This window comes from Leptonychotes weddellii, chromosome 13, assembly GCF_054177405.1.
Source record: "Leptonychotes weddellii isolate Sample4059 chromosome 13, ASM5417740v2, whole genome shotgun sequence".
In the NCBI taxonomy this organism is placed as follows: domain Eukaryota; kingdom Metazoa; phylum Chordata; class Mammalia; order Carnivora; family Phocidae; genus Leptonychotes; species Leptonychotes weddellii.
In genome coordinates, this window is record NC_138381.1 from 50,307,547 (window position 1) to 50,335,113 (window position 27,567).

General features: G+C 42.0%; 1 protein-coding gene across 1 annotated transcript in view; it reads right to left on the bottom strand.

The window, feature by feature from the left end:
* Window positions 1–27,567, bottom strand: part of L3MBTL4 (L3MBTL histone methyl-lysine binding protein 4) — a 275,710-nt gene that overhangs the window by 153,868 nt on the left and 94,275 nt on the right. The window contains exon 10 of the mRNA XM_081802549.1: window positions 5,904–6,029. Within this exon, the coding sequence (XP_081658675.1) occupies window positions 5,904–6,029 (126 nt within the window). The remainder of the gene's footprint in view (window positions 1–5,903; window positions 6,030–27,567) is intronic.

The window sequence follows — 27,567 nt, forward strand, 5'->3', positions numbered from 1 at the left end:
GGAATAAAAAAAAAAAAAAAACTAATCGGAGAATAAGGATGAGTTCTGAGAAACTGAAAAAAAATCACAGTACAATTAAAAATTTCAATGAAAGGACTGTAAGTCAAGGTTGAGGAAACAGTCCATAGAAAAGAACAAAAGACAGGGAAGTCAAAGCTGGGGGAGAACATGAGAGCACACAGAAAAGAGGGTTATTACCCAAGAAACACCAGAGGACCATTTCTCAGAAACAAAAGACATGAGTTTGCAGATTGAACCTAGGAATGAAAACTCCTTTCAGAATACCAGTGATAAAGAGAAGGTCCTGAAAATGTCCAGGGCCTGAGATTCCTGCAGGGGGTGGGGTGGAGGAAGAGGAAGACCAATCCTTTCCCAAAGTGAAATTTGAATGCCAGCTGACTTCTGGTATGCAGAGGGAAAATGGAGCAATGCCTTCAATACTCTGAAGAAAAAGGTTTCCAACTAGAATTCTATCCACAAGTCAATGGCTATGGTTGAGGAGAGATAAAAGATATTTTTGATATTAAAAAAAAAAACAGGGCGCCTGGGTGGCTCAGATGGTTAAGCGTCTGCCTTCGGCTCAGGTCATGATCCCAGGGTCCTGGGATCGAGTCCCGCATCGGGCTCCCTGCTCCTTGGGAGCCTGCTTCTCCCTCTGCCTCTCTCTCTCTCTGTCTCTCATGAATAAATAAATAAAATCTTTAAAAATAAATAAATAAATAAATAAAATAAATAAATAAATAAAAAAAAAAACAAAAAACTACCTCCCACAAATCCTACCCCAAAAAGCTAGGAGAAAATAAACCAGGGACAAGACTTGAAAGCCAGGAAATCAAGCACGTGGCAGAAAGAAGGCAAAGGGAATCCCAGGAGGCAGGTGAAGGAGACACCGGTTCACCCCGGACGGAGGGCAAGGGCGAGGGGCTGGGGAAGGTCACCACGTGTGGGGCACTGATGAATGGACTGCAGCTGAGAGAGGCTTTGGAGGGGAGTGGCTCTGCCAAAGGAGTCCAAGCCTGGCTGGCAGGGCCGGGAGGGATCAGAGGGGACGCAGGGGTTTGTGCGCAGAGGCCGTACTGCCACAGCGCAACCAGGGAGTGCTCCCTCAAAACACACCCAAGAGGCAGGAAGACAGCACAGCAATGCTCTCCTTGAAGACAAAAATGCCAGGAGATAGGTCTATGAGGTCAAGAGCTGGAGGAGCTCCACCAGCCCCAACTGCACACCACATACGCACCACACACACACCACACATACATACCCCAGCACACCTGCCCACACACACAATCCCAACATACCCCACACATGTACCTACTGCACCCACACACACCATACATACATATGCACACACCACATATACACACACATTCACACACACACCACACTGGCAAATCGATTAAAAAATCATGAATAGAGGCTGAGTTGTGCCATAAGTTTCCATGAACTGCACCCAAAATGTCTTAGATTTATTGGACATCCTTACTTCTGAGCAGCAGATGTCCCTTTTCTCTTTGTGTGTTTTCTTGTTTCTTTGTTTTAATTTGTATTCTTGATGGTGTGACACCAGCAATGCGTGTCCTGTATCCCACCCGGGAACACTGGGGCAAGAGGTCCCTACCTTGTAACAATACCTGGCTCTTTGTGTAAAGAATGTAATTATTAGCTCCTAAATAAATTACCTTTGTATATTTTTTAAAGATTTTATTTACTTATTTGAGAGAGAGCACGAGCAGAGGGGTGAGGGGCAGAGAGAGAAGTAGGCTCCCCACTGAGCAGGGAGCCCGCTGGGGGACTTGATCCCAGGACCCTGGGATCATGACCTGAGCCGAAGGCAGACTCTTAACTGACTGAGCCACACAGCCGTCCCACCTTTGTATGTTTTATGACACAGATGTGGATCAAGTCTTTCCAAGTCTATGTTCTACTCAGTTAGAAAAAACAAATTCCTGTCTAATACAGGACCCTGGCTTATACTGTTTATATCTTGTAGTCCCAATATTGCCATCTTTAAATATTTCTATGTTAACAAACACACCTACTTCATTTTATTCACTATGTAAATTCATTCAAATAACATGTAAATTGTGTGATAATTGTGTGCCAAAAGTCCTATTTTCATACAGATAAGAACTGATGCAATTTTTCTCAAATAATGGTTTATGCAGATTTTACATGAAGTCCCAACAGCTTTGAATATTACTGTTAACCCCTTGACTATTTTAATGAAAACTAAAGTAAACCTGTCTGAAATCCATCTAAAAGGGTACCAAGAGGTCCACCTGATCTCTCAAAGTGATCTATTATTTTCAGATGTCGTCAGCTATGTCCTGATGTCACAGCTCTCCTTGTCAGCTGTATGAAACAAGACACTGACAACTTATTTTAAGAACATTGTTTAATTCCTTTCAAAACACCAAGTCTTTAAGATCAGAATCAGAAATTCTGACATAAAATGGTAAAAACAAGACTCACTCCTTGCAAGCACTTTGCTGCCTAGGAGTATTTTACAGAAGAGCAGCGAAAATCACTTCCTATACTTCCAAGTGTTCCCCAAGGCTTTGGAAGCAGAGGTCAACTGAGCTGTTTTATACAGGCCTTTGTGAAGCTGGAGGGGGTTCTAGTTTTATTATTTTCTTCTTTTTTTAAATGTAAAAATATTTGCCTAAAACTCCTCTGGACTAGAAACTGCAAAAAGCATTCTGTAGAATGATGACTCCTTGGTAAAGGTACATATTTATGACAAGAGAAAAAAAAATACTTTCATTTTAGAATATGCAAGTCTAACTCACATGCTTCAGGAAACTCAAGATAGAGATGATTGTAACAACCCATCTAGGACTCTGGGAGAATGCAGCATTTTAAAATTCTAATCTCCTGCTTACCATCTCATTGACAAATAAGAAGGAAAATGTACAATGACAACTTTGGGTGTGTTAGGGCAAATTCCTAGTAGCTGTAGTTAGGGGTGTGTGTGTGTGTGTGTGTGTGTGTGTGTGTGTGTATTCTCAACAGATACCACCAAAGACACATACTGAAGAATGATATTTTTCATCTTATAGAACTATGTAAAATTAAGACTACAGTAATTGAAATACATGAAAACAAACCCCAGAGAATATGAATGATTTATCATAACAGTTCTTGCCCGATTAGTTCCAAGAGAATTTAAGCAAATTCTTAAGTTATACTCAAAGTTACATTAGTACATTGACTAACTTAGTAAATGATATTCAGAATGTGATAACCTATAGAGAAGTGAAAACAAGAATTCGTGGTTTAAAAAAAAATCAGTGTATTAACTAAAAGTGGATAGAGTCAGTCAATGAGTAACTCTAGCACCTCAAAGCTAAACTTGATAAAGACAAGACCGGTCACTGAAAATGATTAAAGCAAGAGAGAGAGATGCCCCGTGCATACCGGAGCTAACCTTATATTGCCCATGATCTCCACCCTCCATAACTGCTTTACAATCAACACTAACCCCACCAAGAGCTTGTCCTCATTCCATGAATATAAAATAGTATTAAATACAATAAAAGCTCTTTTCATAGGTAAGTCAGAATTTATTTGTGTGATAGTTTAATGCCTTATAAGTTCTAAGTGCAGTTCAAGAACCATCCAGTTGTCTAATTTTTTTGTCTTTTCCATTCTAGAGAGAAGCTCATCACGGGTAGTCATTGTTTGTTTGTTTGTTTTCTGAGATAATGGAATCATTAAGTTTTTGAAGACTTTTATTTACAGGAGCTCTGCTCTATCACAACAAGGTCTAAGGCGGGAGGAGAGCCAAGACCTAGTCACGAAGGCGTTGCCCCAAGTAGCCCTCTGAATTGTGACGTCTGGAGCAAGAAAGCCTTGTGCCTTCTAGTTCTCTAAGAATGTTCTCTAAAAATGTCTCACTATCACAAATGTGCAGTATTTCATTTTTCTCGTAAGCTTCACAGAATGCCTTTCTTTAAACTCTACTTCCACATTCAGAAGTTCTGAGGCTCACCTTTAAAAGCTACTTGGTGGATGGAGGAAATCATGTTGACAGTCTCTAATTAGACACTACAAATAAGAACAACAATTAGATCTGTCTGTGCCATACTGAATGAGAAAAGTTCCAGGAAGCTGCTGGAACAAAGTGGGGCACACCCACCCATTGTGGCTCTGTTCACAATGTTTTCTGAATCCAAGCAGGGAGAGGCAAGTGAGCCACACGTAGGACAGTGTGGGAGGCAAGCCTGCTGTAATGAAGTGGAAGAGACCCTGACTGAGCTAGCTGGCAACCTTAAGGAGCTGTCCAGGGTGATATTTGTTACTTCAGCCCCAGTGCCTCATGGGGGTGAACTCCAGACCAACCACAACGTTAGTGTCTTGCTAACTTTCAGGGTAATGACCCAAGTCTTGATGGAAGAGCTCACTTTTCATCTAGAAATACCTGCCACTCAAAAATCTACTGTGAGAAGGCAGAACAGGATAAACACTCTCAGGGCTATCTTACAGAACTTTCTGTGCCATCCAGTATGGTGGCCACTGGGCACACATGGCTACGTGTGACTGAGGAACTGAAGATTTAATTTTGTTTAATTTTGATTAATTTTAATTTAAACAGACATATATGACTAGTGACTAATCATATTGGGGTTTGCAGCTCTATATTTAGAACAAAAAGAAACACACAAGAAAAGCCTGAGGAAGATTCTTCATAGCCATATACTCCTGGGGATGTCTGAAAAGTGGCTCTATCTATTCCAACAGGGTCCTCACTTAATATAGAGCCCCCTCCCAAATGGTGTGATCACCCGCCTTTCCTCCCACTTTATGTCCTTTACTCTCTTTTCCTTCTTCCCCCACACAATACCACAATGTCTCCAGCGAGTCTGGCCCCACTCTCCTAGTCCATGAGTCCTTGCCCAAGTACCCAAGATGTCTGCATATCTTTATTTCTTTTTTATGGATTCTATATGATATCCTTTTCTTTTAAGTGTTAATGTTATATTTACACACATAACATATTCATTTATGCTATTTGGGAGTGTTTACCATTATTTCTTACAGTAACATTTGCTTTGGTTAATTTAGAACAGTTTTCAGCATGGATTTCCAGGATTGCAACCACCTGGTAAAGCAAGGACTTCCATTTGGATCTCTTTTGTTCAAACAAATATTTTCTTGCTTCACACTTTACATAACTTATTCTTTTATCTTTATACTTATCTTTGATATTTGTTTTATGTATTTGTGTATTTGAGTAATTTTTTTAGTTTACATATTCTGTAACTAGAGTACCAATATGAATAATTCATCGATACGTTACTTTACCAATTGATGGGAACAGAAAAAGCAGTAGGGACTTATACAGATTTATTTGTACTTACTTTTTCTTAAAGCACTATACTATTCTGAAATATTGAAAACATGGGTATATGCTTCAATATAACGTCACACTTATTACTTTCTATTCTACCACAGAATTATCTCATCTCCAAATGACTGAGACAGAGAAAAAGAAGTAAGGGCAAAGTGAACGCAACAGGGGGGAAAAGGCAAGAGGTTCTGGAATTTCTCTAGAAGACAGCAGGACTTAGCACTTGTGTGGAGAAAATTCAGGCCTGGGGTGGGACACAGAGTGGTGAGCGTGTCCCATGTATTGGGCACTTGTTAAGGAAAGCGTCAGACAGCAGAGGCTCTGGGAAATGATGCAGGTCTGGGCAAGGCCTCAAGGGTCCAAGAAGGCTCCAGGAAGGGCAGAGGTGGGCAGGCAGCAGGAAATGTCAAGGAGGGGCCTTAGGAACACAGAGAAGGGAGTATGACAGGAAGGCATTTGGCTCCAAAGAGTCATTTATGATGCTACTATAGCTGCTAATCTGCACACTGTTCCCATTTGTCCCTAAAATAATTTAAACAAGAAAAAATTTTACCTGTGATGTCCTGAATACCGTGGACCACGGATATGGCCTATTCCTCGGCACCCTGGAGTAGGACAAACAGCTTGACCTGGAAGGATTTTCACATCATTTGCTCCTTCAGGAAGTAAAAGAACATATCTTGAAAACACCCTCAGTAAAGAAGAACTAGAAAGACTACAATATGTAAATGATACTCATTAAGACTTTGCAAATTAAAAACAAACCATCACCAAAACACTTACTGGATACTTGTGATGTTTTAGAACATGATTTAGCAGAAAACATCAGTGCTGTAATAGATAAAATTAACACAACTGATACCTGAGGCAGAGCAAAGTATGTAGGCATTGAAACGTTTTAAAAATATGAGAACATTCCCTCATTTCTTTCAGAGAATAATACTGGCACAGGCAATACAACCATGAGCTAAGAATGTGAAAGGGTGAGGTCTGGTTTGTGGTTCCCCTTGAAGCTCCCACTCAACTGCAGCAAGGCTCCCCCAAATGCGGGACAGAAATTCAGTTAATAGGAGCACCTGGGTGGCTCAGTCAGTTAAAGGTCTGCCTTCGGCTCAGGTCATGATCCCAGGGTCCTGGGATGGAGCCCCGAGTTAGACTTCCTGCTTAGCGGGGAGCCTGCTTCTCCCTCTCGCTCTGCCCCTTCCACCACTGGGCTCTCTCTCTCTCTCAAATAAATAAATCAAATCTTAAAAAAGAAGAAATTCAGCTACTAAATGAGGCATGCCAAAGATGGTGAACATAGCCCTACCATGCTTACTCAAGTAGTTTTCAAAGCTAGCTGAAAAAAGAACTGCCTGATCCATACTACACTATACTAATACTATGTACCGTAACACTTACGCTGTATTAATACTATTATTAATGCTATATGTACTTAATACTAATACTAATATTGACACTAATATGTACTATATATAACCACTCCAGGCCAGAGACAAATTCTGTCAAGCCCAAGAGCAATCTATCTCTAAAGGTTTTCAGGAGTTAAACCATCTTTCTCTGTTCTGTGATTTTCCTCAGTCTGCTCTCCCTCCAGAGAAAACCCTTTAGATCTTGTCATCACCCAAAATGACACTGCTTCCAAAAGCACTAAACAAACAAGCCAGCTGACTACAAAATCACATCCTTCCAGATTGCTTGCTGAGGTAGCCCAGCTGCTGCTGATGTTTCAATATCGTGGGAGTTTCCAGGCCACAAATTTTCTTATTTCCCATCCTCCTTCTCCTCCCATCATAACTCCCTTCCCTTGTCTTCGATTCTGCCAACCAGTAGTTCCCCTCTGTTGCCAATAACTTAAGCCCCCTTGCCTCGCTGACCTTCTATGACAGGTGGCTGTGGAAAGAAAATGAAGAGCCAGCCATGGGTCAGTGGCACCACCCTGCTGGTCTGTGTTTTGCAGGACTAAGTTCTTCTGGAAAAAATTACACAATAGTGCAGATTCATTGTTACCAAAACTACCATCTTCAGTGTCAACTGAGCCCCTCCCCACTCCCAGGCTTCCACTAGCCTCCACCCTCTGGCTCTCACAACTGTGCCTGCCTACACTTCACTGGGAGAACTGGAGCCTGTCTTTGGGGGACAGCATCCCCTCCTCCCTTTCCATCCCAGTGAGGGAGCACTCGCTCCCCTCCAGAGTGCGGGCTCTCACCCATTCTCTTTGGGTCTTCTCTACAGGGTCTTTAGGCTCTCAGATATTCTAGTCACTCCTGGACTATTGAATCTTTTGTACCAGTATTTCAACAAACTCCAGTTTCCCCATTACAAAAAGAAAGACAAAACAAAACAGAAAACAAAAGCTTAATACTCTCTTTGGGACCCACATTACCCTTTAGCAGCCATTCACTGTGTTCCCCTTCTCAGCCAAACGTCTTTAAGAAGTTACTTCTGTTTCCTCACATCTCGCTTCTCAAACCATGTCCATCTTCTCAGATCATTGGTGCCTTCTATGCATTAAGCCCGATGTGCAGCCGCTGAATATGCATCACACTCTCGGCCTTGGTGCTATTAATCACTATCCCTTCTCAACTTGTTATTGTCCACAAGCTTTGGGGACATCACCCCTGCCAGTTTCCTTGCTACATATGGGCATTCTCTTGTAATATCCTTTGCCAGATTCCCCTCCTCTAGTTAACCTGAAGATGTCAGAGAACCTCAAGGCATGTTCCTGGGTCATCCATTTCTACAGCTTTATTTACAACCCATAAGCTATAGATGCTCACAGGCTATATACAAGCCAAAAGCCATACAACAAATATTACAGGCTATTGCAACAAATATTTAGACCTCAGATAGATTTTCATTGTTTACCGAGAAAGTCTGTCTTAGATACTTATTATGCTCTCATAATTTTGCAAAACCCCTTGAGGGATAAACAGAGAGAAACGAGTTGCCCCATCCAAAGGTAGCTTTTGGAAGCAGCCTTAAAAAAGAAACAACTTTTAAACAAATCCAAGGGATCTATGTTATAAAACTGTAAACAAGTCTCTACTTAAGAAGTATGTTGGTGTCGGTCAGTAAATAAGAAGATTTATAGTAAAGAGGCACAGAATATGGAGTTTTCTCCAAACTGCACCTCACAATGCGCTGCCAAGACCACTGCCACAAAGGCCTGTCATATTAAACCTGTAAACAAAGCACCAAACAAATGCTCCCCTTCAGTCAGCCCAGGTTCGCTCTGTGTGGAAAACATTCCAGTGAACTGTCAGTGAAGGCTCCTTAATATGTTCTTCAGGACTATTTCAATGCACTTGATTAAATTAAGGCTTGAAGTGATCTTTTAAACATTTATCAATGCATACTTATCTCCAGAGCCCCGTTGGGGGTCATATTTCTCTCCTTGTTAGATACGTAAAGAGGGGTATGACCTCAACTATGGTGAGAAGAGTTACTACATTAAGAACCACAAGCAAGGGTCATAACAAAGAAGAAGTCAAGAAGAACATGCAATAACAGAGCATGGAATCTAACAATTTTCCTTGGTACATTTTGTATGATGAAGTTTAATGGGTTGACTCAACGGTGAATTAGACAGCCATCTGTTGGGGAAAAGAAACCTGTGAATTCTACAATCCTTCATATTATTGCCTCTAGGATAAGGGAACCTATGATAAAAATTAATGTTTTTTCCCCAGAAAATAACTGCACTTTCACCAAAACTATATTCCTCTTAGCTTGGATATTTAGAGAATTAGTTCTCAGGAAAAAAACGTTCTCAACTTGAAATCATTTTTTTTCAGAACATTTTACTCTTCCTTGCCTTCTTTTTGCCACTTTAACTGAAATTAATTTCCTAGTTCATCTGCTGATCTCTTGTCTCCCTTCACTGCAGTGAGGATATGGACCTTACCTAACGTGCCTGCCACCGGAGCCCCAGAACCCACTACAGCAGCCGCTGGCTCCTAATAAACACCAAATAAATAAGTTTTATAAATGAATCAAAAATCATAAAGGCAACAAGTAACACCTGTAAGCATTATTTGGTATATCCTGACCACAATGCTGAGAGCTAATCCCCATTTTATTCTTATTTCAGAGCTTAGCTTGTCTAAAATCAATCTCTGGTTTTCTATTTCTGAATACTATGAGCTACTATCAAGCAGCATGAATAGCTCCTAATTTATTCCAAGTCTTCTATGAAAATTGTACTTAGGCAGGAGTCAATCTAATGGCAGAGTTCTTCCTGCAAAGGCAAAATGAAATGGAAAATATCCTTGTAGACTGGAAATTATCTGAGTAAGGAACAATGCTTCACACTCACGTGATACAATAACCCTCATTCACATGGAATCACACGGCTGCCATCAGCAGCCCGGGCGGACACCATAGCTGCCCACCCAACATCCATTCCCTCTTTCCTGCTGATTGAACCCTAACTAAGTTCAGGGCAGCAATGTGTCTAGCTAAAAATGTTGACTTTGCCAGCCTCTCACATCCAGATGTGGTCATTTGACACCGTCTGGGACAATAAGACCTAAGGGAAAGGCAACATAAGGATGCCAACAAATACTTTTTTTCCCAGTAGAAGGGGAAAGGTTTGGAGAAAACTCTTGCTGCTTTCCTCTTCGACCTTCATGGGACGCAGACCTAAGGGCTCAGGGGGTGACAAGCACGAAGACAAAAGCAGAAGTGTTAAAGAAGGCAGAGGATAAAGGAAAATGGGCCTGGACGCAGGACATGCCAGGGTGGACCTACCACATCAGTGTCTGTCACACAGGACAAATAACCCTCCCTTTGATTAAACCATTGTCAACAGATTTTTGTGTTACTTGCAGCTGAAAAGGCCATACAAGAAAACAGCAATTTTATTTTGTTTTTCCTTTTGTGAAATCAAGTAATTGTTCTAAGACAAAAACTAGAATTGCATGTGAGCATTAGACCTATTTGTCACGTAAAGAAGATGTAAGTTATTAAGGGAAAAATCAATACACTAAAGAGCTTGTACCCATCTCTAGAAAATGAGAAAGGGAACTGGCCTTTATTTCAAAATGGCCCAAACTGGCGACCACCAGTGATGTGAGTGAAAAGGCTTATTGCCCCACTCAGTGTGGGTTAGAGGCTGAGTTCACCACCCTCCTTCTAAGTAGGAAGCAGCCCCCTCTCTGAACTGTTATTTTATTGGGTCTAGAGGTGACCAGGAGCAGAATGACAATGACACCGAAGCAAATGGAGATGCTCTGTTCCGTTACATACATATGTGAGCTCCACATTGATGTGGGCCTGCATCAGGGCATGAGGATCAAGCAGCAGTTTTCCTAGCTAATTACCCACTGCTGAAAAAGTTTTCAGTTCAACCTGATTCATTTAATAAGTGTTTTACAGAGAAGTGACTTTAGCATCAGGTGGTAATATCCACTGGAGGATACACAGAAAAGTAGAACAGATTTAAATCTGATACTGATAACAGACAAGTTAAGATACTTTAACTCTTCTTATTTTCTTAATACTATTCTTTAAATAATAGTTTTTTTGAATAGGCACTGAGAGTTATTTACTCATTTAAAGAGGTACTGAGTGCCTGCTATGTGCCAGACAGGATTTCAGGTGCCAAAGATATGGTAGCAGACCAAACACAAAGACCTGTCCGCCCGGAGCTTATGTTCCGGTGCCAAAGACAGAATAAACACTCAAATGAGAAACAAAATGGAATGTCAGATAGTGATGGTGCTAGGAAGACACAGAAAATGATGGGCAGAAGTGGGGATGCTCTGAAGGCCAGTAATCAGGGAAGAAGTCCTGACATGTAAGCAGGATCCTACATGGAGTGAAAGCACACTTCCCGGGACAATAGCAGGAAGGCCCACACGTGTGGCTGGAGCTGAGCAGACAAAGGCAAGGGGGCAAGAGATGAGATCCCACGGGCCAAAGTGACATTCTGGGTTAGGTGGGGGCACTGGAGAATAGAGAGGGCTGATGAATGAGTAAGAACACACTCACTGAGCCTGTTCTTTAAGGAGCACACAGGGCAAGGGCCTGGGGCAGGTTGTGTCTTGTGGCTGAGGCTAGAGGTACCCTGCAACCATGGCGTCTACCCCTGGTGCTCAAGGCCATGGACTAGGTAAGATTCCACGGTGAGTTAGTGTCAGTCAAGGAGAGAAGTGGCCTGAGGACTGAGCTCTGGGAAACAGAGTAGGGAGAGGCTAAAAGAGCGTGAGGCAGGGACAGAGAAGGTGCAGCTGGGCAGAGACACGCGTCCTCTGGAGAAGGACATGCAGACGGCACACCAGGAAGCAAGTCAGGGGCTGTGACCACATGCTGAGGAAGCGGACCTGTTCCCCAGCTGTGGGTGTGCAGTGCGGAGCTGATAGGACTGGACCAGGACCATTTCTGGTGACTGGATGCCAACGAGCCTGACTCAAGTTAAGGGAGAGTGGAAGAGAAAAGAGAGGCAGACCTGGGTGCTAAGATGGTCAAGTTTTCCACCCAGAGCACTAGTTTTCTCAGCAAAATGGGCCCCAAGATCATCAGCTGAGACTAAGAATGGAGCAAGGGGGCGCCTGGGTGGGTCAGTTGGTTAGGCGACTGCCTTCGGCTCGGGTCATGATCCTGGAGTCCCTGGATCGAGTCCCGCATCGGGCTCTCTGCTCGGCAGGGAGCCTGCTTCTCTCTCTGACCCTCCCCCCTCTCATGTGCTCTCTCTCTCTCTCTCATTCTCTCTGGCTCAAATAAATAAATAAAATCTTTAAAAAAAAGGAAAGAATGGAGCAAGGGAAGCAGCAGAACTAAATCTGGAACTAAAAAGAAATAAACTATTCAAATATGCACACATTCTCATTTCATACAATTAAGATTTCATGATCTTTATTTTAGATGGGAAACTTTTAGGGCAGTATCCTGTTGTTGTTGTTTTTTTTCTCCTACCCCGCCCCCAGGAAATTTATATTATAGTTGTTAAGAAGATTTAATGAAATAATTACCTTTGAATACTAGAGAATGCAAGTAATAAGCATACCTTTCAAACTGAAATTATAGATTAATCATACTTATTCTTCATCTCCTAATGAAATTAGGGACAATAAATACCTGTTGTGCTGTAATAATGGGTTTCTCAAACAGAAGAAGAAAATAATGTAACCAAACACCATGGTTGCTTGTCCCAAGTTTCAGGCTGTCAGATTTCATGATATGTAAGTAAAATAGAGTAATAATTTTGTGAAATGGAAATGCAACAAAAGAGTAAGAAAAGGTTCCTACAAATGTGACTGTTTTGTCTAACCTGATGATCTAGAAAAACCTTTAAAATATAGCCGTGGTAGTATCTATAAAGGAAGGCAAACTAACCATCCACCTGATGCAGGACCCCATCTAGAAATGTGCCAGAGCCCTGGGGACCAGTAGCTACAATAATGATACTTATTCCATCACAGAAATGAGCACCACGACCACCCCGTGGTGAGAAGAGTTCAGCAACAATGGACAGCTTTCTGAAAGCCCCTTCCACAGATCCCACAGAGCTTCCCACTGAGCAGTTATGATAAAAAGTGAAACATGTTCTACTAGGCTCTGCTCAGTATTTAAAAGGAGACAGCAAACAGTGGGCAAAGATTTTCTTAGCAAATATAAAATGTACTTATCACATGTGGAGCTTTAATTAAGAGACAGAATAATATGGTGGGTATCTGGTTAATAACAAGAGGATCCCAGAAAAATTGGATCTCATGCTTAAGTATGGGTACAGGATTGGGGCATCAATTTGTATCCAACTATTTACACAAAACTAGGCTCTTCTCTTATTACCAAATACCAGAGGCCTTCATAAAATGCCAACCTGTTTTGTAACCCAGTTTTTAACCCTTCAAAAATTCAGAAAAACAACACTCTTGATTTATGGAAGGGAAAAACTAGGAGAGGTCCACATAGATAACACAGAAGCACAAAATTTTAAGAGTAGAAAAAACTTGAGGCATTATTGGCACACATGAAATACCTGGTTTACATGTAACTGAACTAAATTGAATTAAACTTGCCTCTAACTGATAACCATACTGGGGGGTGTGGGGGGGGATAGAGGGCAATATGGCGTCTAACAGCAAGTCAGACAAAACTACTTTACTAGACTGTCCTGTATCATTGTTTTCATTACTTTTAAGAAAGACATAAAAGTAGATGCATTTGTTAGATCTTAACTTTTACACAAATTCTCTCAAAGCTATTATAAAAACTGGGGCATCTGGGTGACTCAGCCACTTAAGGGTCTGCCTTTGGCTCAAGTCATGATCCCTGGGTCCTCGGATCCAGCCCTGTGTCAGACTCCCTATTCAGAGAGATTCTGCTTCTCCCTCTCCCTCTGCCCCCCCAGCAGCCCCCAGCTTGTGCTCTCTCTCAAATAAATAAAAATCTTTTTAAAAAGTTACTATAAAAACTAAAACTACTTTCTTTTGTGCTGAATCTCCCCTAGTTTGTCTTTTATATGAAATCAGCTTTAAAAAAAAAAAAAAAGACTAATTTGGTATTTGGTTTATGTAAATGAGTTACTCCCATCTAATCAAAGTGAAAATGCTGCAATCCCCCTCTTCTCTCCTCACTCTCTATACTTCTATTTCTAATTCTCTCCACTCTCCCACCTGGAGCTTTCTCTGTCTCCTCTCTTCCCCTCCTTCCTCCCTCTATTTTGCCTCATGCAACATGACACTAAATAGAATCCAGAAAGGTGGTAACAATACCTTCCTTACTCCTAGGACTTTTATTATTCATGTGAAGGGAGATACGAAACTGGCCTAAAACCGTATCAATGTTTTGGAGCTTCTCCAATCCTTTAACTGCTTTTTTTCCCTTTTACCAAAAGAAGAAATTATTTAGAAGAAGTAAACACTCTATAACACGATTCCAAAGAGGGGTAATGACAACATCTTTCCAATAACCTGCAAATTACATCTAAAGTAGAACTAGGCATTCCTGGGGCACCCGGGTGGCTCAGTCAGTTAAGCGGCTGCCTTCGGCTCGGGTCATGATCCCGGGATCCTGGGACTGAGTCCCACATTGGGCTCCCTGCTTAGCTGGAGTCTGCTTCTCCCTCTGCCTGCTGCTCCCCCTGCTTGTATTCTCTCACTCATTCTCTTGCTCTCTCTCTCAAATAAATAAATAAAATCTTAAAAAAAAAAAAAGAACTAGGCATTCCTAACCCCTCCTAAAATTAGCACTTTGGCTATTCTTAATAAAACATGTTGAGAGTTGTTTGGGAAGCTTGTTTATATGTATATAATTAATTGTGGCTTCTACTCTAAACCTAACTCTACAATTAATGACATCCCTACATTGAATAACTTGTGAATAGTCTTCGCAGAATTGCCATGTTTTAATAGGAAGGAAACCCTCCACCCTTATGTCTATAATACATGCCTGGATGAAATGGAAGGAGCTCATCTTCCCTGCAAGACTTGTGTACTAGTTTATTCACTGGGAGCTTTGAGTTAGTTTGGATTATAGGCTTGAGGGAGAAGATGAGTGCTTACTGCCTGTGATGTGTTAGGCAGTAACACTCCCAGAGGGAGCTCCTCGCAAAAGATGCAAGAGACCACACCCCCTATGTGCTGCCCGATCAAAACAGCAAATAACAACATCCACTTCCATCATAGATACAAAGACGCTCCATTCAGAGAAGGGGAGACAGCTCCCATCATACGGTCTGACCATGAAATGCTAACCTGCTTATGGCTGTGTAAGGTCCGTGGTACCTGCCCTTTGAGTCCAGTCGAAAGCAGCAGGACAATAATATAGCAGGCTCTGCAAGTCCAGAGACCACGGACACAGCAGGATCAGGAGAAGCTGGAAAGGACTCAGAGATATTTGGACATATAAAGTTTCAGGTCCCCCAAAATTCTGAATTCCAGGGGTAAGCTTGTGAATCTTATTTAGGTATTGCCTATTGGGTTGGGAACGACTGACCTAGACCACTCTAATTTTTGCAAATAAGGAAATAATAGTTTGGAAGGTCAAAATATTTGTGCCAGATCATAAATCATATTATGGCGGTCAGGACAAGAATTCAAGCTTCTTAACTTGTAGATCTGTGCTCTTTTCACTCTGCTATACTGCTCGATATGCAACTGCTGTACTCAAAACTTTTATGGGTTTATAGATACAGACTTTCTTAATCAACTACTCCTAGTTTTAAGCAATAGCGAGGGTAACCATGCACATGTTAGTCAAATATCTGGAATGAACAGAATGAAGTCTGGGTGATCCTACCATGCTACTCAGCAATGAATATGGCAGGAGCATGCAAGGCGAGTCAGAGACCACCACTCCTCCTGATCTTCACACGCTCTTCACAATGGGAGCAGTTTCCTGAGCGGACAATGATCCAGGTATTTTAAAATGCCATGTGGTCTTCAGACAGCATGACCCTGAACTCAGGCCAATCACTTCGCCTTCTGCTCAATACATGCCAACTGTCTAGTTCAGTGAGGGAGGAATAACTCACTGTGCTGGGCTGAGTGAGACGCACTTTTCAGTAACTGTGACTACATACACTTTTTGCCTTTACTTGTGGAATGTAGATGCTAACCCTAGAATCAGATGGGAGACTCCACCGTGTTGCTGAGTTTTCCCTGACTGCCTGGCACTGTATGCAATTCGTGAGCAGGTATTACATAAAAAGAGTCGGCTCCTAATGACCTCTGTCACAAAACAGGTCCATTTATATGAAGAAGAGAGTGATGACTTCAAAGCAAATGATGGGAGGATGTTCTCGTCACTGTAAAAAACACGAACTACACATTAAAGAATATAAACTTCCACAGTCACTTCTTTCCCTCTGCTCTGCCATTCCTTAGGACATAAAGGCTTTTAATGTTCAGAAAAAGAGTCAAGCAAAGCAGCAATAAAGAGTGTAGGATTATTTGAAGGGAATAATGTCTTGAAGGAGAGGGTCTGTAACAAAATCACAGTGGTATGCTATCAGCAGCTGTGTCCTCACCTTATTGGCTTTCAACTATTTGGTGATTATAGAAACATTACGCATAGAAAATTTTTGTGAAGGAATGATGCAAGTAAAATTAGGAGCATTCTAAAGAACATTCTAGGGCAGGTAAGGTGCAACAGAACACAGGCTAGTGGTCATGTCATATATAATAGGAAGAGGCTACTGGCTGGTCAGAGTAGCTCTGACGTTGTGTTGGCAGTCAGTCCTTCCAAGAGCAGGTCATGCAAGGAAAGATGCATGGTCGCCATGGCTGGATGCACCAGCGCAGAGAGTTGTTAGCCCAAAGACCCGTGGAGTGTCTTTGACATCTCTTATAATTATGATATTCGTATATGCTGAAGTTAAAATTTATTGCTTTGCCAAGAAAAAATATTCTAACTTTTACTATCTGGTTTAAAATGAGTATCAAAGCATACATACAAAATAAAATATAAGCCAAAGGCTCTCTCATTATTCACTGAATTTTAGGTTTGTGTACCTTTTCAACTTCATGATTCTTGGTTATTTAGAATACAGAGTGAAATGAAAAAACAAACCATAATCTCTATACAGCTTCCTTCATAATGCAAATATATAATACTTATTTTATATTAAAAAATAGGTGATTCTATTTTCATTCCAATGGGTCATTTAAGGATAGATTTACTTAGAAAATAAAATGGACAGGTATTTGCCAGTCTTTCTAAGGCTATGAAAGAAAGGGAACAAGACATCTTCAAGATGCTACTCCCACTAAGCTTGTCTGTAAACCAACACCCGGAGTTGCCCTCACACGTGGCTCCCCATCCCCACTCTGACCCCCAAGTTCGAAAGATGACCTTGGTGTGACTAGCATCTTCAGAGGAGGAATTCCAATGTCTTCACACTGAAGCTGTTGCCTGCAGCAGCAGAACCACCCTGCGACAGCTCCTGTTGGACCTGCCCCCACTCCCCCACCCCAGGTGCCTGTTCATGGTCCATCTCCCCTTCCCAGCCACACCACCCACCGTGGTCACCAGTGCAAAACCACGTCCCACAGGACCTTCCAACCCTGGCACAGTGCTCGGTACAGTTGAGACGCCAAAAAAAAATCTTTATTCAGTGACAACACCGACATTACCCTCTAAGATGGGAAACCCTTCCTCAGGCAATATTCTCAGCCAGCCTGTTGATCACTCAAGGTTTCCATTCTCCAGATCTGTAGGGCAACGTAGAGGCAGGGGTGCAACAATCGCATCTCATCCCGTTCCTTGAAAGACATTACAGTCTCCTGGATAGGGTTAAAACCTTTCTGAGAAATCCTGAAAGGTCTGCTGCCCAATCCAGGGTCTCCCCTGGACACCTGTGTGCTGACATCCACAAATCTACGGCCAGATAGGACCCACACACTGGGATAGGACCCAAACACTGGGGTAGGACCCACATGCTTGGATAGGACCCACACACTGGGATAGGACCCTAACACTGGGAGAGGACCCACACACTGGGATAGGGGGCTTTACTGTCAAACCAGTGAGCTATTCCAGGACTTTTAGAAGTTAGTGTGTATTTGTAGTATCCGTAACTTTGAACAGAGTGGTGCTTTGATGAGAGATAATCTACCAATGTCTGTAATGGGACCACTAAGACCACCCTGTCACATTTCATTTCAATAGCTGTGAACAATAGCAAATGAAGTCATCTAGCCATGATGAGAAAATAATCTGCAAAACTATTCTGTGCTAACATTAGGCACCCAAACATCAAGTTTAAGAACACAGTACATGAATTCTGCCCTCACACCTCCAGAAGGTAGAGCACACAGGATAAGCACTTCAACAAGGAACACTTAAAACAGGTAATACCATTAAGACTGTAAGTACATTTTGAAATGTATTATTTTTCCTTGATAAGTCTATCATGTAAATCTGTAATTAGGGACTTCTAAAATAGCTAACTTTTTTTTAAACACAATATGCTGTAATTGTCTATTAAGTCAATGAGTACTTAGGGACTCTTAAAACTGCTGATTACTTGCTCGCTGGATTTTGGAAGAACTAAACTCTCCTTATAAAATTCTCCTTAAAATAGACTGAAATTGAAAATGTGCTGTTACCTGGCTAAGTTAATCTTCCTTTTTTTTCTCAGAAGGACATCTATCTATCATCATACTTATCATTCCAGATCTGGACTATAACTGCATTAAGTCTTATTCTATAATCTAAGTGATTTTCCACCTCCAACAGAATAAAACTTGTCTAGTTCCACAGGGTCCCAAATGTCATCAAAGGGGGCTTTATTAATCATTCAGTTCCCACTGCAAATTTCAGAATTTTATCTCACTTAATAGGATAAACAACATATCAGGCCATTTGGTATATTTACAAGTCATTCTGTTATATTTATACATCTGCTGTGTAATGAACCAAAAGGAAAATGAGCTATCTCCTTTATCAAGTTATGTTCTATTATGCTTGTTTATGCTTAACAGTTAAATAAATTAGCATTGTTTACAAGGTCTTTAATATAAATTATAATAAAGGTTATAGCTATTATTATTGTAGTTTGTAAAACTATTCTATTAATATACAATTTAACCTCATAATAATGCTATGTTTAATTTACTTTGTAATCAAGCATCATAATTACTTCCAAATATAAATCAAACAGAAGCTAAAGAAAGAACAATGACAAAACGATTTAGTCATGGAAGCCAGCTAGGAAATCTTCTTTTTCTGCCTGTCTACTTCCTATTCATGAAAATTCTCTTTGTTGGTAGTGGGAGTATTTTGGCCTGTATCTCTGCTACTAGGCCTGCCTGAACTAATTCCACAGCTACTACTCAAGAATTCACTCCATAAAGGTTGCAGGTGAGAACCCAAGGTGGCCTCTAGAGATGCATGCTTTGGCATAAGTGATGAACCAACTCTTAGAGAAATAAACAGATAAATATTTATTAGAATCCAGACACTGGAGAAATGCTGAAAGACACAACATTCTTCATCCCTCCACTCGTGAAGCTTATAGTACTGACAAAAAGCAAGGAAACAGACTATTAAAATAACTACACATTATGGTATGCACTATGGAGAAGAGGAAGTGATGAAATGGAAAACAGTGGTGGTCAATCTTTGGATAATGTGGCCAGGGAAGGCCTTTCTCCTAAGGGACCATCTGAGATGAATTCTAAAAGGTATAAAAATGTCATCTATTAGAAGAGCAGACAGACCATTCTGGACAGAAACAACAGCATATGCAAAGGCCCTGGAGTGGAAAGACTTCGTGTTCAAGAAATTGAAAGAAAGGAGTGAGTGGAGTGGATGAGAAGTGAAAAGAAGACTAGGAGGTCAGAGGTGTGTGTACTCACATTCTTTCTTCTTGCTTTTCCTCCTCTGTTCTCACCCCCACCCCTATCCACCCCCTGCCCCTGTCTTCAAGCTAGCGCTGGAGTGGGCATTTACTTATGAATGGGAAGACCCAATGTGAGGCTAGAGCAAGAACCGGCTATTTGCTTCCTTTGGTATACGAAGGGGGTGGCTCCACATCTCTAGGATAATATCCCATATGGCAGAAGGTAATGACACAGCAGTGGCCGGTGGCCAAGTTAATGAGCTAAGGGCCATATTTCTGCTTTGACACACCCTGTGTGGGACCCAGACGTTCTTCTATGCCTCAGTAAGGAGGCACAGGGTCTTTGAGAGCACTGGTAGGGCAACAAGAGCCTGGCATCAAGATACAAAGTCACATAGAGATTTGGGGACTGAAGCAAACCGCTGGGACCACACAACTTGGGGAGTGTCTTGAGGCATCAACCTGGCAGATTCCTCAGATTCCTCCTAGGCCCGACAGGGATTCCTCCTAATGGAAAAGTAAGGCTCAGCATTTTCCCTAGAAATAGCTGCACACCCTGTGAGCTGCTGATCATCATGAATGACGTGCAGTTATTGTGGGTACACGGCTGTGCTGCAGTGTAATCTATTTTTACTTTTTGCCACCCTCTTCGAAGACCACCATGCTTCATGCAACACTGCAAATGCTGCAAACAGAGGATGCTGTCCCCTTCCGGACACCCAGACTCAGCCCTTCAATAGGCCTATCCAGCCGCTGGGCTAACCACCTTCCTGTCTAAGTGTGGGTGATGGGGAGGGGAGACTTATACAATCATAAAGGGACACTCTGTAGGGTTCGAGCAAGCCACGAAGCACATTCTGACCATGGCCAGACACGCACCTCTGTCCCTAATAGGCCCTGCAAACCACTGCATCTACACCTGTGCATGGCAGGCTGGGGCATGATGAGCTGGGAGGATTCTGTCAGGTTTATGTTCTACAGCCACAGCTCTGGTGGCCCCCAAGGACAAAGCACTTTTTTGAGGTTTGCTTAGACTTCTTGAGAATATGAATCAACTCCTGTTCTGCAGCTACTTGTTTTTATATCCATGCTGAGAGCAGCTCTGTTCCCCTCAAGTTTGTGATGGACCGTATTCCTGGCACAAATGGTGAGGCCAGCTTTGTCCAATGGGATGGGCACCTGCACTGCGTGTCCCCACCGTGGAGGGCTGAGTGGTCTGCCCCATCACTCCACATCCCCACCAGCACTTGTCATTGTGTGTCAATTTTTTGTCATTGCAGAAAAAATACTTCACATGTACCCTGGTGAGAAAAGTCTATTAGTTACCAAGTGGCACATCCACACCTCACTTGTTAAAAAAAAAAAAAAGGTTCTTTTTCGTCTCCAACTATAGCTACCTAATTAGAGGCATTGGGGCTTGTCATATTTTTATGTTATTATTTTTATTCCTACCTTAAAACATTAACAAAGCATCTCCATGAAATCAAATTCTTTATTCCGTCTGATTTCTTTTTTTTTTTTTTTAAGATTTTACTTATTTATTTGAGACAAAGAGAATGAGAGAGACAGAGAGCACATGAGAGGGGGGAGGGTCAGAGGGAGAAGCAGGCTCCCGGCCGAGCAGGGAGCCCGATGCGGGACTCGATCCAGAGACTCCAGGATCATGACCTGAGCCGAAGGCAGTCGCTTAACCAACTGAGCCACCCAGGTGCCCCCGTCTGATTTCTAAAAGAGTGTTTAGAACAAGAGCTGAAGGGGCAGGGAGGGTGAAGTAGGTACAGAAGGATTATGTTTATACAATGTACAAAGTGAGGCAAACAACAAGCAAATGGGACAAATATTCCCCGAGGGCCCAGCCCACACGGAGGACACAGGTTGAGTCATCCCAGCACAGGGCATGAAGGAGCATGTAGTCTAGGGGGCGGGGGAGGAGACAGAGCCACGGCCTGTGTCGACAACCTGCTCTGTTAGCTGACTGGCTCATTACATTCTGGACTCTTCTACAAGTATTTTCTTTTTTTTTTTTTTTTTTAAGATTTTTAAATTTATAGTTATTCGTGAGAGAGTGAGAGTGAGAGAGATCACAGAAGGAGAGGGAGAAGCAGACTCGCCACTGAGCAGGGAACCCAATGTGGGACTCGATCCCCAGACCGTGAGATCATGACCTGAGTGGAAGGCAGGCGTTTAACCAACTGAGCCACCCAGGTGCCCCTACAAGTATTTCCGACATGCATGTACCACCCGCAAGAGCTGTGAACATTCCAAGGAGCAAAGGTAAATAATACAAAGACCTTGCTTAGGGGATCTTGTGGTCTAAAAGGGAAGCCATCCATTCACTCATTCATTCATTCAGTGACCATCTCTTGAGCTCCAAGTCTGCATTATTCTGTGGAGCTGGTACAGCCTGTGCCACGGAGGTCCAATAGCAGCATTATATCCCTGCCACCATGGGAGAGGTACTCTAGTAACGGAGGAGGGGTGAAGACAGAAACACATACACATGTTGTACCATGTTGGCCTGTGAGATCTGCCCTCAAGAAGCACAGAGGCATCTGAGGAGCCAGAGAATGGCAGGGCTGTTGTCTGTGGACAGCCTGGGTAAAGAAGCCATCTCTAGGAGGGGACAGTTGAGCAAGCCCAGGAGCATGTGGCAGTCCAAGGGACAGCAGAGGCCAGACTGGCGATAAGGCCAGTGTACCAAAGAGACAGCAAAGGCCAGAGCAGCAAAGACAAGGGTGAAAGTCCCTGCTGGGGGCCACCAGGGCCAGACTTTGGAGGGCCTCCACGTTGGAGGGAGTAAGCACTCTGGAACAGAATGCACTCTGTGTGAGATGAGAAGCCACTGGAAGGTTCTGGGCTTGCGAGGGCAAGAAACATGTTACTAACCCAACAGAAGACAGGATGAAATACTGTAGGATGGTGGGGATGGAGATAATTCATCTCCCTGGGGACATCATGCAGTTTGAGAGAGATGACCCTTGACTGCAAAGGACTTCGTCTGCTGCCCAAATGCCAGCAGATAAGCACTAGGCACGAGGAATGCAGAACCTACCCAGAGGCAAGAAGCAGTAAGTGTAGACTAAAAAGAGAGGTTGAAAGAGAGATGAAGAAAGTACCATTGCTAAATCAGGGATAGAGGAATGGCAAATTGTGCTTAACAGAGAGGCTCAGGTGAGAACCGGTTTATAACCATTTGGGGTTTGACAACCACAAAGCTAGTGAATGACTCAGTAAGAACACTTTTATTTCACTGGTGGTATATTTACGATTGTGATATTGTGATTTATAATAAGAAACATATACTTAGTCTTCCCCCATGTCTTGGCACAGAGCTCCTAAAACCCTTGGAATTGCCTGTGATGGGAGCAATAAAGGTGCCTTTTGTTATGCTAATGATGTGAGTTTTGGAAAGCACAGAAGGCTGGAGGCTGGTTGCCAGTGGAGCCAACCAGTGATTAAAGGGTTGGAACTTTTGGGTCCCACTCCCCTGGCTCCACTTCTGGAGAGGGGAGAGGGGTTGAAGATTGAGTTCAATCATCAATGGCCAATGATTTAATCAACCATGCCTATGTAACAAAGCCTCCATAAAACCCCAAAAAGACGAAGTTCAGAAAGCCATCAGACTGGGAAACACATGGAGATACAGGGACGGTGTCTAGTCAGGAAGAGAACATGGAAGCTCTGTGCCCCTTGCCCTTTGCATCTCTTGCATTTCTGGCTTCCATTCCTGAATTATATTCTTTTATAATAAACACACAATCTAGTAAGTAAAATGTTTTTCTGATTTCTGTGAGAGGCTCTAGCAAATTAACTGAACCCAAGGAGTGGGTCACTGGAACCTATGACCTATGGCCAGAAGCACAGGTGACAACCTGGACTGAATGACTGGCATCTGAAGTTGGGGATGCAGTCTTGTAGAACTGAGCCCTGACTCTGTGGAACCTTACGCTATCTCTAGGTAAACACTGTCAGAATTGAGTTGAATTGTAGGACACCCAGCCAGAGTTGGAAAATTGCTTGGTGTGGGGAAAAAAACCCACACATCAGAATTTTGGCTTAGGTCATGATCTCAGGGTTGTGAGATCAAGCCCTGCATCGGGGCCCATGCTGAGCAGGGAGTCTGATTGGGATTCTCTCTCTCCTTCTCCCCTACCCTACACCCTCTCTCTCAAAAAAAAGAAAAAAAGAAAGAAGAGAAAAACAGAAATGAACTAAAGTGACTATCACTCATTTAGAAAAACATAAAATTTTAATAAATTCTAATAAAATTTCTATGATAGCCAACAAATTCTAATTTTACTCGTGCTTGTGCCATTTCCATCTCTAAAGAGGCCACCATGCTCCCTCCACTGGTTCAGGTCCTCTGTTCTCTTCTGCGCCTAGGCCAACACCATTCTAAAAGGCCTGGCTGGACTGCTCTGTCACTCTGCTCTGTCTTTAAAACCACAATTAGAAACATAGCAATGTACATTTTGTTTTTACTCATTCATAGGCAGCTATATGATTTTATTCTATTTCATACATTTGTAAACTACAGCTCCCTCAAACATAAACTGGAAGCCCATGGAAGAGAGAAAAAATTTGTATTATATGTATTTTTTCTTCCTTTGTTTCCAAAGCATTTATTACAATACTGAGCTACAAATATGTTGGAAAAGAGTCAAGGGAAAAATCATCATTAATGATAAACAGATGAGAATAATAGATTAAAAAACTGTCTTCCTCATATATTCTTTTAATTGCTCTTACTTTCACAGAATACCACTAGTACACAACCTACGGTGAAAATTTTGTAAAATTTCACTAGAGCAAATCGAGAAAATAGATAAAATTCAAGTCGGGTTCTGCCTCCATAAAATGGTAGAAATTTCTATGATTTTTTTCCAAACTCTAAATTTTTAGGATTCTTTGCAATGTTTGATTTATAAATCTATTATATCACATATAATAAAGTACTGAAGGCAATTGTTGAGTCACTTTTGTTATATAACCAAAGTAAACCAAAAGAGTATAAAAAATATATGAGAGTTAAAATATCTGAAAATACCTTAAAAATACTTGCAAATTAACGTTGGTAAGAGACTTCATTTGCTCATATATGAGAAAATGCTGTGTGTGGTTTTATAGATCTACATACAAGATATAATTACTTTGATCTGATTTTCAAAGATCCTGGACATTACAAGTTTAGTTTGAATTATATGAGTAAATAAGATCAACCTTTTGACTTAATGTAGCACTCAGCAATAAAAGTTAATGTGATGTGGTTGATTGTACCAATACAATCCATAAAAGACAGGATAAGAGCCAAGATATTGCATGTAACTCATACTGTGGAAAGTGCTCCTGCCAGCTTCTCACCACACAGGCATTTGACACCAACTGAGGGGCTGATTTTTCTGTAAAGAAAGCTAAGATATGGAGGAATGCATAGAAAGGTGATGTCTTGGCTTCAAAATCTTATGAGGCCATGTTCAAGGCACTCTGAGTAATTCCGTTCAGTATAAATGAAGTAATTCTGCTTTTGGAAGGGGAGGTATGGCAGTGAGCAAAGCACAGATTGTGAAGTGCCTTGTGCACATGCAAAGGAGTCTGGAAGACACTGGATGCCAACGAAGAGCTCTAAGAGAATGAGCACTGGGTGTTATATGCAACTGATGAATCACTAAACTCTACCTCTAAAACTAATACTACACTATATGTTCATCAAATTGAGTTTAAAAAAAAAGAATGTAGAAACATAATGTCAACTTTACTTCAATAAAAAAAGAATGGAGATAAGTTTAGATTTGGGTTTTACACAATTACAGGAAAGAAATCAGAAAAGATAGTCATGAAGCTGTTGCAACCATCAATGCTACACCCTCACATTTTGTTTTCTTGGATACCTAGAACAACCATTTGTTTCTAGTTTCTAGTGGGGAAAAAAATTCAGTGATAAATAAAGAAGTAACAGAATAAGTTTTAGAGTAGGATTGTGTGTGGGGGTGTGTGTATGTGTGTGAGAATATTTTTTCTTTAACAATAGAGGCATGGATGATATATATTGATCCATATTATAACCATGTTTTAAAGTGTAGGTATTTAAAAATTAATAACACTAATGGTCCAGATATAAATAATTCTAAACCATAGTGTCAACCAAGCAACATATAATAAACCATATTAATAAAGATTTATCCAAAAATTTATAGCAGAAAAATAAGCACAGCAGTAAAAGGATATCAGGACCAACTGAAGGCAGCCAATTCTCCCAAATTATAGGGATTCCAATTACCTAAGTGCGGATACACAAAATGGGAATTTTGTACTATTGCTAAGAAATATAAAAGTCAAACTTAAGAAAAATTGACAACTAAAGATATATTTTCTAAGATTTTATTTATTTATTTGAGAGAGAGAGAGAGCACAAATTGGGGGAGGGAGAAAGAAGAAGAAGCAGACTCCACGCTGAACAGGGAGCCTGAATCTGGACTCAATCCCAGGACCCTAAGATGATGACCTGAGCTGAAGGAAGACACTTAACCAACTGAGCCACCCAGGTGCACCACACAACTAAAGATATTTTTTAAAAGCCACATAAAGATAGTTGGGAGGGGCAAAGAAGTAGTCCAGTCAGGACCCACACGACCAGCACAACAACGCACAAGCAAGAAGGATATCACAAACACGAAGATCATCTCTAAGGAGAAAGAGGTTCAAGCCCTACATCAGGCACCCTTGCCCTGAGGACCCTACACCAGGAAGATGAGCTCCCATAATGTCTAGCTTTGCAAATTAGCAAGGCTTAATTAACTCTAGGAGAGCCAGAGACCTGTAGGAAACCAAGACTCTACTCTTAAAGTCCATGTGCACAGCGTACTCACTCTGAGACCCAGCACAGAGGCAACAGTTTAAGAAGCACCTGAACCATACATGGAGAGTTACTGACTAATTTTAGGACATGTGCCACAGGGGCAGAGATCTGTAGGCACTTTCTCCAGGGACAGAAGCACAGAGGGGGCACCATTTTTCTTACTCTCCTTCTACCATGGTGATTGACAGCCGGCAGGTGCTATTTCTGACATTGTCCATTGACCTTGCTAGCACTACTCATCATGCCCTGGTGTTCCCCTGCAGGGCTGCCCTGACCAACATGCCTGCCCCCCGCAGGTGCCACTCCAAACCAGCTCCCACCCTGCCACATTGGCAGGAAGCCTTAACTGGGTTTGGCACTCCCCCAAAGTAGCTCCCACCCCCATTACACCCAGCAGGTGGCCTTAACTGGGACTGGCACCCACTGAAAGCAACTCCCAGAAGCAGGTATTGCAGAACCAAAACCTAAACCAGGAAATCAGAGGTGTTCTCCCAAAGCAGCTCCAGCCTAGCCACAACTGGTGAGCAGTCTCAGCCTGGACTAATACCCCCCAAAATGGCTCTCTCCCTTGGTTGGGGGGACGCCAGCCCTGTCTGCCAGTGTACCTGCAACAGTCACAGTCCAGACACAAGAGGAGGCACATGTGACCCATAGGGGACACCCCTGGACTACCTGATTCTGGTGAGAAGGGGGCATTGTGTTTCAGGGCCCCACAGGATACCTTCTACATATGGCCACTCCTTTAAGACTGAGAGACATAGGTGACTTACCTAATACATAGAAATAAGCACAGATAGGCAGGCAAAATGAAGAGACAGAGAAATATGTCCCAAGTGAAAGAACAAGACAAAACCTCAAAAAAAGAACTAAATGAAACAGAGATAAGGAATCTACCTGATAAAGAGTCCAAAGTCATGGTCATAAAGATACCCCACTTGAAAAATGTGGATGAATACAATTAGAATTTCAAAAAAGAAATAGAAAATAGAAAAAGAACTAATTACAGCTGAAGAATACAATAACTGAAATGAAAATTACACTAGAGAGAATCAACATCAGATTAGAGGATGC